Source organism: Echinops telfairi, unplaced genomic scaffold, assembly GCF_000313985.2.
Source record: "Echinops telfairi isolate 266 unplaced genomic scaffold, ASM31398v2 ScPeMD7_53;HRSCAF=182, whole genome shotgun sequence".
In the NCBI taxonomy this organism is placed as follows: Eukaryota; Metazoa; Chordata; class Mammalia; order Afrosoricida; family Tenrecidae; genus Echinops; species Echinops telfairi.
In genome coordinates, this window is record NW_022103951.1 from 11,596,064 (window position 1) to 11,609,703 (window position 13,640).

The following is a 13,640-nucleotide window of genomic DNA, read 5'->3' on the forward strand; positions in this document are numbered from 1 at the left end:
ATGGGTGGTGAAGGAGAACTGGAAGAAATCATTTCCCTTTGGCCTTTATTGTTCTTGGCTCACTCAGAGGCAGATAGCAACTGCATTTGATCTATCTCCTCAGAACTAACTTACCTTTAACAATAGCCTCTGCAACAAAGAACGTTTAAGCAATTTGTCCATCCAAGGACATAGACTTGGAAAGCAGGGACTGAACTCTTAACTGTATCTACAATATCCCAGAGAATATGTCCCTCTCAAGTTAGTTAAAAAATAAATCTGTTTGGTGAAACAGAGGAAGGAGAGTCAGGGATAGCAGATATGGTGTGCAAGGTTAATTGCCTTCGACAGCAGCAGCCTTCTTTGCCATGAGATCAGAGGAAGCAGATGGTGCCTGGCTATCATTAAGGTACATTTTGATCAAGGTCCATAGACAAACCCTGATCAAGGGGAGGAAATACAAAATTTCACATTCCCATGGACTCGACTTGCTAGAACCCTGGAGAACGGGAGGCAGCCCAGAAACTATTAGTCTTAAGGTGCTCTTTATTCTTAAACCAAAGGCATCCCCTGAAGTCTTAAGACTGAACATTCCTTTCCCTTAACTAGGGATGTCTGCCCTGAGCGTTATGCTATTTTGCACCTATCCAAATGACATCAGATTGACAACAGCAACTTGGAAGATTAGATAGGACTCTTAAGGGACAGTGACTTTCTGTTAATGAGGGAGGAATGCCTGGGCAAAAGAGAGTGAGAATGGTGGCACAACTTAAAGAATGCCACCAATGTCACTAAATTGGACATGTAGACACTGTTGAACTGGTTTATGTTCTGCCATGCATATTCTCAACTACCACCACATGCTCAGTTCTGTATAGATGTGTGCTGGTGGTGCAGCTCTGTGAGCACACTCGGCACGTGGGCTCGTGCGCTGTAAGTGGGTGACTGGCATGGTCTGTCAGCTGTACCTCAGTAAAGCTGTAATAAACCATATATACAGATGTGTGAGGCCAGGGCAGCAATGATGGAGTTCTGGGGAGGGACATAAACCGGAAGCAAGGGGAGTTCTAAGATTTGTCCCAACTCCTTGTTGGCAGCAGAAAAGATCCAAAGTACTTATTGCGGCTTGTAAGAGAATGGAGAACAGAAAACCATCAGTAGACTATTGGGAAGAAAGAGGGCAAGCTTCTTTGCTAAACTGAGGGATGGGAGCAGTTGATTCTCCCCACTGGCAAGACACTGAGATTGAACCAAAGGCCCTGGTGAAGATCTAGTTAGGCCACTTTCCCCAAAATGGTGGTAGCTGGTTCTGTGATTATATCTGTACATGCTGCATATCAAGACTTTATATGCCACTTACCTTTTAATACAAGGATGACTGCATTCAAGTTTACATTTAACTTCTGTGGCTATTGCCTTTATTAAGGTCAAGTGTGCTGACTTCTAGCTCTAAAACTGGAGTTCGACGATTACCTGCAATCTGAAGGAGCTTGTAATAATAGCCTATAAATTGATCTCCACAACAAAACGATCCAGAAACTCAAAGATCTTAACAGGCTGAGCCATTTCAATATGCTCGGGCCTGACCCAGTCTGTAGAGGGGCAGCGCCCAGGCCACACAATTCGAGTGCTCAAGCCTCAGGCTCCACATATAAAATGGGCCTCTACTTTTATGGGTTATCTAAGTGGAGCACCCCTGTCCCAATTTTATGGAGTTACCCTTCCACAGCTCCACTTGGGCAAATCATGAGGCACTTCTGAAACATCGAGCTTCTCTTTTTACTTGTCCTACTTATCCAGACCACTTTAGCTGGTTATTAACACCATGTTGTGTGGACTTTCTTTAACAGGAGTCAAGTGGGCCTCTGTAAACATGGATCTTGAGACAACAGGCAACTTCTCCCACAATGCATTTCCATTTACCCGGATTACACTGGGAAGTGGCTTTGCCAGGAGTGACAGGGCAACAACCTTCTTAAAGCAGGGTCTATGGGAAAGAAACACAAGGAAGTAACTCTGTAAGGCTCAACACTCCCCCGGGCCCTTAGTGACACTGACCTCTAGAACCTGCTAAAGTTAAAGTGGGGATGAACAATAGCTAACCTTCCAGGGAGCCCTGGCAGTGTAGTGGTTATGCATTGGACTGCTAACCACAAGGTCAGCAGTTCAAAGCCAGCAGCTGCTCTGTGGAATATGAGGCTTTCTACTCCTGAGAAAAATTATTGTCTAGGAAACCCACAGGGGGCAAATCTACTCTATCCTACATGGTAGCTAAAAGAAAGAATTGGCTCAATGGCAGAGAGTAACCTTTCAGAGTCATAGGATTCAACACAGGAACGATATCTCGCCAGCACAAAGAAATTTCGAATATGACTTAAATAAGGAGATTTTACAAAACACACACATTCTCATTTCAATCCAAAAGCTCTGAAGAAACTCACTTCTAAGCTACTGGCCTGTCCCTCCCCGACAAACCTTGACCTTTCTGCAAGCAGGGAGTCACCCACCACAGTATCACTCAAGGCCAATGAAGGGAGGGGGCTTGGGGGTGGTGGTGAGCGTCATTCTGGGGACACTTTGGCAATGGAACAAAGAATGCATATCAACACCTAAAGCAATACATACTCATAAGTCTATTTTGATAGCACTGGAAGACATCACTGATCTTTTATGCCTTTTCCTTCATGCAATAAAATTTACGTAAGCTACCTAAAGTGTCAGCAGAATTTTATCTAAGAAATAGGCTGAATCATAAAAAAATAGTCTCAGTATCTGACTGGATCTTAAAGATCACCTGATCATTCTTGAGACGCCGCTACAAATACCCTACCAGGAAAAGTGTAAGCATAGCTAATTCTCTTATATTGGTAAATACAAATGAAATTTGTATACTGCTTTACACTTTATACATACTGTCAGATCAGTTAAATCATCTCAGAGTTACTACTGATCACAGTAAGAACCAAAAGGAGCCAAAGAGGAGGGTTTTTTTTGGGGGGGTGGGAGGGAAGACAATTGGATTTCTTTGAGCTACAAGGTTAAACGTGCTAAACAAGCAGAAAGTGTGAAGATAGTACAGCATATCCATTGCACTAGTAATCACACAACCAATTTCCCATGTATTCAAGTTACAACAAATCATACTTCTGATGGTTCACTTTTAGGGTTTGTGGTATACTTTTATCATTAATAATATACTGCAGCATGTAGTTGTTGATGTTCTTATTCTCAGATGTTCACTGGCAGATGTTGAATTTTATGATTTACTGTTCAAAATCCTGCCAGATTATAAAGGTAGCAAGGAAAACTGGAAAAGACAAAAACAGGAGGCATTTGACTGGCATCAGACCTGACAAAAGAGTCTTTGGAACAGAACACAATACTAAGCCGGGGACTCCGGTTTACTGGGCAAACTTCATCAACAAAAAGCTGTGCTATTTAAGAAGTTGGGTGGGGGCTGTTTGTTTGGTTACTGAACTTACTGGTATGGTGCAATAGTTTTTTTTTTTTATGGAGGCTTTCTCGCCATGGTCTGGTCTCTCCTGTGACTGGTGGGACTATGAAAATAAGGTATTTGTGGCACACCAAGGGGAATGGACAGCTTGCTAATAATGAAAATAAGCCGAATGGCACCCCTGTGACAGTGGGGCCATGCAAATAAGATTGGTCAGTTTTACTAAAATGAGTCATCAGTTTGGGGGACCGACAACAGAAACGTGGGTGAAGGGAGACGTCGGACAGTGTAAGACATGACAAAATAATAATAATTTCTAAACTATCATGAGTTTGTGAGGGAGGGGGACTTGGAGGGAGGGGAAAAATGAGGAGCTGATACCAAGGGCTCATGAATAAAGCAAATGTTTTGAGAATGATGATGGCAACATAGGTACAAATGTGCTTGACACAATGGATGGATGGATTGTGATGAGTTGTACGAGTTCCCAATAAAATGATTAAAAACAAAATAAAATAAAATGAGTCATCAGTCACCCCAACAGCAAAAAAAAAGAGCAAGAGGGGAGAGCCTCCTTTGGACCCAGGGTCCCAAAGCAAAGAACCTTCTAGACCCAGGAAATAGAAACCTGCAACAGCAGAGATGGAGCAAGAAAGTGAGAAGCTGCAATAGCAGGACCAGGAGAAAGGCAGGAGACCACATGATGGGCTTTCTGGACCCCAGAGTAAGAGCGCTGAGTGCCTTCAGACCCAAGGCTGGCTGGCGAAATGGAGTGTCCCCAGGAGTGTACCAGAGGAGCTAAAGAACTTTATAACACTTGGGCAATGAATGTACAAATGCGCTTTACACAATTGATGTGTGTATGGATTGTGATAAGAGTTGTATGAGCTCCTAATAAAATGATTTTTAAAAAAAAGTCCAAGAAGGAACACTTGCCTGAGGAGGCCCGAGCCTGGGCTGCCACAAGAGGCCCGATGGGTTAGGGAGAGGCCGGCCGCCTTGTAGGCAAAGCCAAGGAGCCACCCTGGCCATAGAACTGTATTCTAAGTTGTTCCCGATTCTGAATTGTGACCTGTTACCTGCCTAATAAGTCAAGCCTATAGCTGTGAGTATGGTCTGTGATTTCTGTGTTCCCTGCAACAGATTCTTGAACTCAGCAGAGAAATAATTTGCACCCTGGGAAAGACAGCTGATGTCAGTATTGGTGATTAGGTTTTTTTTTTTTTAAAAAAAAGAGGTGTTCTGACCTCCACCTCAGAAGAATTAGTCTCGGGCTGTTGATCTGGATACTTCTTCCTTTTGATGAAATTAGACAAAGAGATCAGATGACATCACCGCCGCCTGTGCCATGTTTCTAATGGTGGCGCAGTGGTTAAGAGCTTGGCTACTACAAAATAACAATTTATAAACTATCAAGGGCTCATGAGGGAGGGGGGAGCGGGGAGGGAGGGGAAAAATGAGGACCTAATGTCGGGGGTTTAAGTGGAGAGAAAATGTTTTGAGAATGATGTACAAATGCGCTTTACACAATTGATGTGTGTATGGATTGCGATAACAGTTGTATGAGCCCCTAATAAAATGTTAAAAAAAAAAAAAGAGCTTGGCTACTAACTGAAAAGCCAGCAGTTCAAACCCACCAGTTACTTCTGGGGAGAAAGCCATGGCAGTCTGCTTCAATGGCTTGGAAACCCCGTGGGGCAATTCTATAGGGGTTCTATAGGGTTACTATAAGCCAGAATCAATGTGATGACAACACATTTGATTTTGTTGTGGGCTTATAAGGACAGAGGAGTTACGGAGATATTGGAAAACACGTACATTTTTTGTGCCTAGCACAGTACACAAAATAGGACTTAAATTTCTTTCCTTTGAAACAATTCTCCAAAATGTATAAAATCTGAACAGAATTCCACAAAAGCAAATCCTTTTGTTTTCTATCATCCAAATTTGACATATACTTTTTCAAAGTAAACAGCTCTTGTCAAGGCCAATATAAATGAACCTAAAAACAACATGAAAACCATCTTCTGCTAACGCCATGATGAGTGAATTAGACATACTATGCCAGGCAAATGTGGCATGATTAAAGGAATGTGATGTATCCTGTAGCCCCTTGCTTGTCCTTTGCTTCAATGTGAAAATGAAATCTACCAATGTGTGTAGATGCAACTTGACAACAATCTGCAAACAGAAGATTGCTTTACTTTGCTTATGACTTAACTACTATTCTAAAAGAGTGGAAAGCCAAGGCGTCCTTGGATAGAGATAGAAGGCAGTAAAATGGTTTCTTCCTACCCACATACTCCTGCCGAACCTAAGGCCCGAGAGTTGCTCCTCACTGCATGGATCACATAGAGGCTCTGAAAATCCAAAATAAGGTTAGAAAATTGTGTTTGGACATAGCACCCTAGCAGTCAGAGAAAGGAATCTTTTATATACCCTCCCTGCCAAATCAAGTAAAACTCAGCTGAGCATCAGTCCCACTCTACAGGTGATGAAACTGACGCTTAGAATGTCAGAAACCTGCCCAAGGTTGCCAGGCTCCTAAGTGGCAGAGAGCCAAGAGTCCCGACTCCCAAATCCATACCAGTGACCCACTACTACCCTGATTATTACTGTGGTGTAGATGAAAGGGGATTACTGGGTTCCAGGCTCAGCTTCACCCCGTGGGCAACTTGCCTGACCTTGCTGAGCAGTTTCTCGCTCATAAACGAGGGCAATGACAGCAGCCTATTCTTCTCCACAGGAGCTGAGTGACGCAGAAAGAGTTAATGATGTGTACACACGCTGTCAAAACCACAAGGCTCTTTGTTAATTTAGGCCCAGGTTCCAGATATATTTATGTACCTAAAAATAAATTCAATAATAGTTAAGATACTTTTTTACCATTCCCACGCAAAATACAAAACCAAACTTGTGAAATCAATTCTACATCGGGACATAAGGTTCTAAATCTATACTTTGCCCAAGACAGTAGTCATGAGCCACATTGACCAGTGAATACTTGAAAGGTTAGTGAGCTCAGGGAATGGAATTACATTTATTTCATTTTAATAGTCATATGGGGCCAGCTGCAACTGCCTGAAAATGAATTGTCATATTATCCACAAAAAACAACAACCTCACTCAGTACCACTGAGTTGATTCTCAACTCACAGCAAACCTACAGAACTGCCACTTTGGGTTTCTGAGACTTTGTAAATCTTTACAAGAGTAGACAGCCTCATCTGTCTCCTGTGGAGCACCTGGTGGGTTCAAACGGCTAACCTTGTAGCTTGCAGCTCAACAAGTAACCCACAATGCAACTTTGGCTCCTTCAATAGTAACCTTAGAAGAAAAGAGGTCACCCTTGGAGACCACTCACATAGATGTAGTTAAGAAACAAGGTCACACTTAACTAAAGCAGGTCAAGAGTGACTAAGTAGCCAGTCAAGGGACCAGGAACCAATCAAGTCCCTCTCCAATTGTCCTGCACTCAAGTAAGGTGCTACAGTCCAACTATGACAAAAGAATCACTATTCTTTTCATTCCTTCAATATTTTTAAAAATAAGAACCCAATTTGTTAAATGTCCTTTCTGCCCCCTGAAAAAGAAGGCGTAGGTTCAGTGACAATGAAAGGATTTTTTCCCCCAAGTCAGGGACCCAGAGGAAATAAAAAATTGATGTTTGCAGATACAAGCTATTCATTCACTTCTATTTAAAAAATGAAAATTCAAAACCGAATCCTCATTCTTCAATTTGGAGTTCCACAGTGGAACAAAGGTTAACACACATGGCTGCCAGCCAAAAGGTAGACAGCTCAAACTCACCCCAGAGGCACCTCCAAAGAGAGGACTGGCAGCATACTTGAGGGAAAATAAAAATCAATCAGCTGAAAACCGTAGGGAACACAGTTCTATTCTGACACACATGGAGGCCCATAAGTTTGAATCAACTTCAAAGCAACTGGTGTAGCCAAGCATTTCCATTTAACTAGTCATCAGCTAGTTAAATAAGAACAAGGAATCTGACAGGAAAAGATGCCCCTATACAAAACAACTATGAGATCAGCACACCCAAACAAACAGCAGACAGGCAAGGAGGTTCGGACTATTCATATGCAGCTGTTACCAGAGCTCTGGGCCTCAAGGTCATTACTCCTTATCTACGTAGTTTTGAAATACTCTCTGTTCCTAATTCAACTCCTTTTGGTCCTTATCCCATCCCAGCGGCACAAAAGAGAACTGATGTCCTGAATTGCAGTGGCTTTTGAACAGAGTTCTCCCCTGGGGGAAGTACAAAATCAAACACTGAGATTGGCTGCCCACCCCTGGGGAAGACAGGAGTGTCCACAGCGACAATGCTGAGTCCCTAGGGTACATTTGGTCCGCAGCTTCTTTTTTCAGTCTGGCAGATACTGGATCTTTCTTTCAGAGCACAGAAAGAGAAAAAGAGAGAGGTAACTGAGAAGTAGGAACACCTACTTCTAACCCCAAGGCACGAAAATGCCTGACCTTAGAGACAAACCCTCAAAAGCTCATTCCAGGCTCTGCTTAGATGCAAACCCAACCCTTTGTCAGGCCTTCATCTTGAAGTTCATTAGCCACATTAGAAAAATATTCTTTCCTAATTCCACACTGGGATGATTTTTAAGGGTATTCAAATGCATGATTAAGTAACATTAAATACCCTGAGTGCTCAAGGCACATGTCCAACGAAGTGAACGTTTCAATATGCCCAATCAAGAGCAACGCAAAAAAGAAAGGGTTTTTTTCCTTGCTTCTAGGCCCCCCCTCCCCTTCTGCAGTTCTCCACGCCAGAGCCCTGAAAAATCTCGGAGCCCATTCGTTGTGCAATCCTGCTCAAACCCCACCCACTGAACAAGTGCCATTCCCCAGTTCTGAAGGAGGGCCTGGGCTTGATTTCCCTGTACCGGGGAGAAACTGAAAACTCCTGGACGTTGAGTCAAGTAAGGCAAGGGGGTGGGGGGTGGGCTTGTATCTCTGCTTAAGCGACTAAAGGCCGAGCCAGGCTCAAGGCGGAGCTCAGGGTTCCACATCAATTGCACACACACACGTTGTTGTGATGGTGGTGTCCGCGGCGTGCTGTCGAGTGGATTCCGACGCACAGCAACCCGATATGCAATATCCGCAAGATGCACAATGTTTTCCATCGTCCAACTGGGCACAGAAGAAATGAACTGGGGGTAAAATTCAAACGAAGGAAGGAGGAAGAAAGGCTGGCCAAGGAAGACCGGTGATCTGCGATGCCCCTGCAAGTCTGCAGCACTGAGGCACCCCGGTTGCGTGTGTCTTTGCCCCTCCACGACCCCACGTGCAGCCGAGCCCGAGGCCTGGGGTCCTCGGGCTGAGCGACCCTGAGGGGAAGGGGGGGAGGCTGTTGGCTACCCACGCAGCGTCGGGGAACGTCGGGTGGGGGAAGGGGGCGCCTCGCCAGCCCGGCTCTCTCGAGCGGATATCTTACTGCGCAACAACCTCGCCGGCGCGGCCCATGGCACCCCGCAGCGCGCCCCTCACATACCCCGCAGCGCACCCCTAGCACCTGCCGAAGAGACACCAGGCAGCCCACCAACGGCTGCGCCCAGCGCGGGGATAGAGGGAACTAGGAGGTGGCACCTGGCGCCGGGTCCCCGACGGCACGTGGCTGTCACACCTGGCGTGCCCCCGCCTCACACCCCCGGTGCCCACCGACCTGGATGTGCCCCCAGTCCACCCTCCCCTTCCCGCCTTGCCGCTCACAAGCGCCAATTGTCGCCCCCTCCCCTTCCCTCCATGTTGGTCCCACCCTCCCACCTGCTCCCTCAGTCGTCACCCCCCACCCCGAGGGAAGAGGACCGGATGTTCGTCCCGCGGCTAAAGGTACTCGGGGAGACTGAAGAGGTGGCCCCCCGAGAAAGCGAACTCGTACGTTCCCCATCCTGGCACCAGCCAAGGTGTTCCCAGAACTGACCTTCTGCCGTGGGCTGCGTCGCCGTCCGCCCCGTCCGCCTTCAGCCGCCTCCTTAGTGCCGCCGCCTCCTCCTTCAGCTGCCTCCTCTACGCGAGTCGCCATGAGGTGACGGCAACAGCCAAACAAGCACCCCGACAAGGGGCACGGAATCTCAGGCCCTAGGCCCCGCCCCCGAAACCCCGCGGCCAATCACCGCGCGCTGTGCTGTCCGCGTGACCGGAGGAGGTTGGGCCCCAAGGGGAGGGAGCGGGATGGGGGTGGGGAGCATTGAAGCAAGGGTTGGGGCTTCCGAAGGGCCGAAGGGCAGACAGAGGCCTTGTGAGTCTGCGCGGAAAGGGAAAAGGGACTCTGAAGTGCACTACAAGGCCCAGTAGGCTCTGCGGCTCAGGCTCCTAAGCCCGGATAGGAATTGGGTGAGACTTGGAAAAGAATTGCAGCGTTCTGGGAAAGGAAGCCCACCAGCCGCGCTGGGCCGGCAGCCTACTGGGTCTTGTAGTTTTGTGTGGCGGTATCCCGATGTGGAGCCTTGGTGGCGCAGTGGTTAAGCGCTCGCTGCTAACCGCCCGTGTGGTAGCGAGTTTGCTTTCGATTTCCCATCCCGTGAGAAAAGTTTAGTGGTCCGCTGTTTGAGAGGCATTGAGCTCGGTGACGAGTTTTGGTATTGGTTCAGACTTCGAATAGAGATTTCGCCGCCTGAACTTCTGAAATTTACAGGCGCCTATGAAATCTGCCGTTGTACCTGAAATCATTCCATGTGAAAAGTGCTAAATCTTTTTTTTTTTTGGTATGAGGTGGAGTTGACTACAAAACAGTGATAGCAGGTGCATCATACACGAGAGTAAATTTTAATATGACAGAGAGCCCATCCATAAATTTCCCCTCTAGACTTGGGGGAAAGGTTTTGTTTCCTGTGGAGCCCTGGAGGCATAGTGGGTGGCTAACGGCAAGGTCAGCAGTTCCAGAGAAAGAAGAGGCTTATACTCAGATAGAGTGACAGTCTCAGAAACCCACAGGAGCAGTTCTATCCTGCCCTATAGGGTCAGTATGAGTAAATAGGAATTGACTCGATGGCAGTGAGGTGGTTGCTATTATTATTTTTTGTTTGTTTCAGGGGCAGAACACCTCAGTCCAGCTCTGAAATTTCAAAACTAGAGCGCAGTTTGAAGTATCAGTGACAGTAAATGATGAACCCATTTATAAACGACAAAAGGCTGATGGCCTCGGCCACCAAAGTGACTTTTTTTTAAAGAGAGAGGCGGTGGGGGGGGGGGAGTTAACAAAAATATTGAGCAGCTACCATGAGTCCGATGCATTGTTGCTCATTCCTTACAACTACCCGGTGGTATAGAAATTAGTCTCATTTTATCTATTGTTTACTCTTTTTTGTGAAATGAGTGAAGGTTTACAGAGCAGACCATCAATGTTCCATTCAACAATTCATACACCTCTTTTTAAAATTCATTGTTTGCACCCCTCAATGTAACATCACTTATCCACTTCCTCCTATATTTCCTATTTCCATACCTCCTCCTTTCTTAAGCCTTCTGAATTTTGTCCTTCGGTAAATGTTGCTCTTTTGATCTCAGATGGTTGGTTATTCTAAGGTGTGTGTACCTCCCTATTGTTACTGTTTGCTTCATAGACCCATTGTCTGACTGAAAATTGAGCTGCCATGGGTGGAGGGCGGTGTGTGTGTTTCACTTTCAGACCGGAAGGGTGACAGTGACTAAGGGCTATAGTCTCAAGGGCTCTCAAGGAGAAAACTGTGTAACAAAACTCAAAATTAATCAAGGAAACCAGGTTTCCTGGTCAGATATAGAGTGATACAACCTTGATATTCTAGCTGACATCAAGGCTCAAGTAGAAAGTAAATGTTTAGAAAAGAATGATGGCAACATATGTACAAATAAGCTTGGTAAAATTGATGTATGCATTGTTATAAGAACTGTAAGAGCCCCCAATAAAATGCTTTTAAAAAAGAAGGAAAGAACAAAAAACCAAAGAACTATGCAAGTGACCTCAAGTCATAAGGGAAATATGTTTTGTATTAATTTATATAAACAATCTCAAGCTCCAAGAGAGGGGCACGGGCTTAAAAATATAACCAGCATGCTGTTGATTTAATATATGTATATACAGAAATAAGAATAAAGTGAAATAGGGTCGAAAATAAAAGTTGGGATCATGAGTGACCGTGAATCCAGAAAGCACATGCCTTGAGACTTTGTACACAAGCTGGAGGTGAGCCAATTTTTTTAAAAGCTTCTTGACAGCTGAGAAAAAGAGGAAAACACAATTTACTGAGTGAGTCACAGCATCACAATAAAAACAAATTGATTGCTCAAGAGAAACACAGCTATTACTAATCCTGGGAGAAATGGGAAATGTAGAGGTCTGTTTCTTACAAAAGGAGCCCTAGTGGCAGAGTGGGCTAGGTGTTGGGCTATTAACTTCAAGGTCAGCAGTTCCACCCAGCAGCTAGCTGCTCCTCAGGAGACAGCTATCTGCTCCCATAAAGATACACAGAAACCCCAGGGAACAGTTATCTGCCCTGTAGGGTTACTGACTCTGAATCAACCAGATGGCAGTGGGGGCTTTGGGGAAGTTGGTTTCTTAAAAAGAGAATCATAGTGACACCTTAGTCACTATGAGAAGGTCAGCAGTTCGAACTCGCCAGCTGCTCCTATGCAGAAAATCGTGTCAGTTGGCTGGCCTAGAGATTACAGACTTGGAAACCCTATAGGGCTATTCTTGATCCCATAGGGTGTATAGGATATACACTATAGGGTAGGAATTTAAAACAACTGGAAGGCATTGGGTTTTGTTTATTTTTTATAACATCTTATAATGTCGGGTATGGTGGGTTTGAAAGAATCTTGTTTGCGCCGTGGGAGAAAGACGGTGGGGCTTCCTACTGCAATAAAGAGTTAGTCTCAGAAACTCACAGGGGCAGTTCTACCCTATCCTATGGGGTCACTCTGAGTCTAAAGTCAACCTGTTTGGATTTCAGACAGTGGGTTTGAAGAGCGGTGCTGACCAAAAGTTCAGTGGTTCAAACCCACCAGCCTCTGCACGGGAGAAAAATTCTCTTGTGTAAAGAATCACAGCTCAGCAGCCACCTAAGCAAGAAGTCAACTAAGTCCACATCGAAGAAGCACACCAACCTGTGTGATCCAGAGATGACGATAACAAAATCCAAATATTACGAAGCGAAAAGTATCAGAGCTTAAATTGTGAACACCCAACTTGTAGAAGGTCGTGGAGGACAGTGGGAGCCGAGAATCCTTCTGCAGAGTAAATAGTCAGATTAAGCCTGTGACAGACCCCCTCTAGCCACAGGCAAAGGTCTCACTAGATAGAGATCATTGTAAACTTGATGATGCTGGATCGAACTTGATCCTTGGCCAGTTGACCTCCCTCTTGACCCAACCTGAATTTGTTTTAGGCTCAAGTATTTCTTGCTAGGTCCGTGACAACATTTTCTTCCCTGGTTTTTAAGTATTGATGGTGGTCTTTTCTTTCTTACTCACTCTTTGTACTTTTTATCTTCATATTCTTATTTTAGCCTTACCACTTAATTTAGTTTTTTAATTGTTTCTGCTGAGTTTCCCAGTTTGTGAAGCACAGAAGGAGTAGATGCATAGAGATAATAACTGATGCAAGGGTTGATAGGGGATGTCAGAGTGGGGAGTGGAAAATGAGAGGTCAACACTGAGACACTGAACGGAGATAGGATTGAGACAAAGAACGTGAGGTTAAGAGCGGCTTTATTAGGGGAGGGAAGGAGCTCCCTGGAGGGAAGGGAGAACAGAAAGGGGCAGGAGCATCCTGAGCTCCTGGGAGGGTTCAGAGACCCAACTGGGAAATCACGAGTTGGTGGAGCAGTGGGATATTTGTAGGATTTGGGTCAGGGGAATATGCAAATGAGGTGGAGAGAGCTGCTGGTGCTTGTGCCCATAAGGAGAAGGGGGGCTTCCTGGTGTGCACCTGCAGAGTTTGAGTCCTTCTCAGACCAGCTTCTTGGAATGTGGGGGAAGAGACTGCACAGTCCAGCTCTGGCCTTGAGAGGCAAGGGGGAAAGGGCTGTGTGGACCCTGGCCCGAGAGATAAGCTCCTTGGACTGCTGGAGGCAGGGACTGCACAGTCCAGCAGATCACTTTTCTGAGAGACTGGAGGAAGGGGCTGCATGGTCAGGACCCAGCCCAAACAGGAAATAGGGAGGGTGAGGGGATTTGAGGAGCAAACAATGAATGAGGG

At 45.6% G+C, this 13,640-nt stretch overlaps 1 protein-coding gene across 1 annotated transcript in view; it reads right to left on the reverse strand.

Moving 5' to 3' along the window:
* TXLNG (taxilin gamma) overlaps positions 1-9,485 on the reverse strand; it is a 42,592-nt gene extending 33,107 nt beyond the window's left edge. The window contains exon 1 of the mRNA XM_004710005.4: positions 9,384-9,485. Within this exon, the coding sequence (XP_004710062.2) occupies positions 9,384-9,485 (102 nt within the window). The remainder of the gene's footprint in view (positions 1-9,383) is intronic.
* Positions 9,486-13,640: the final 4,155 nt, after the last annotated feature.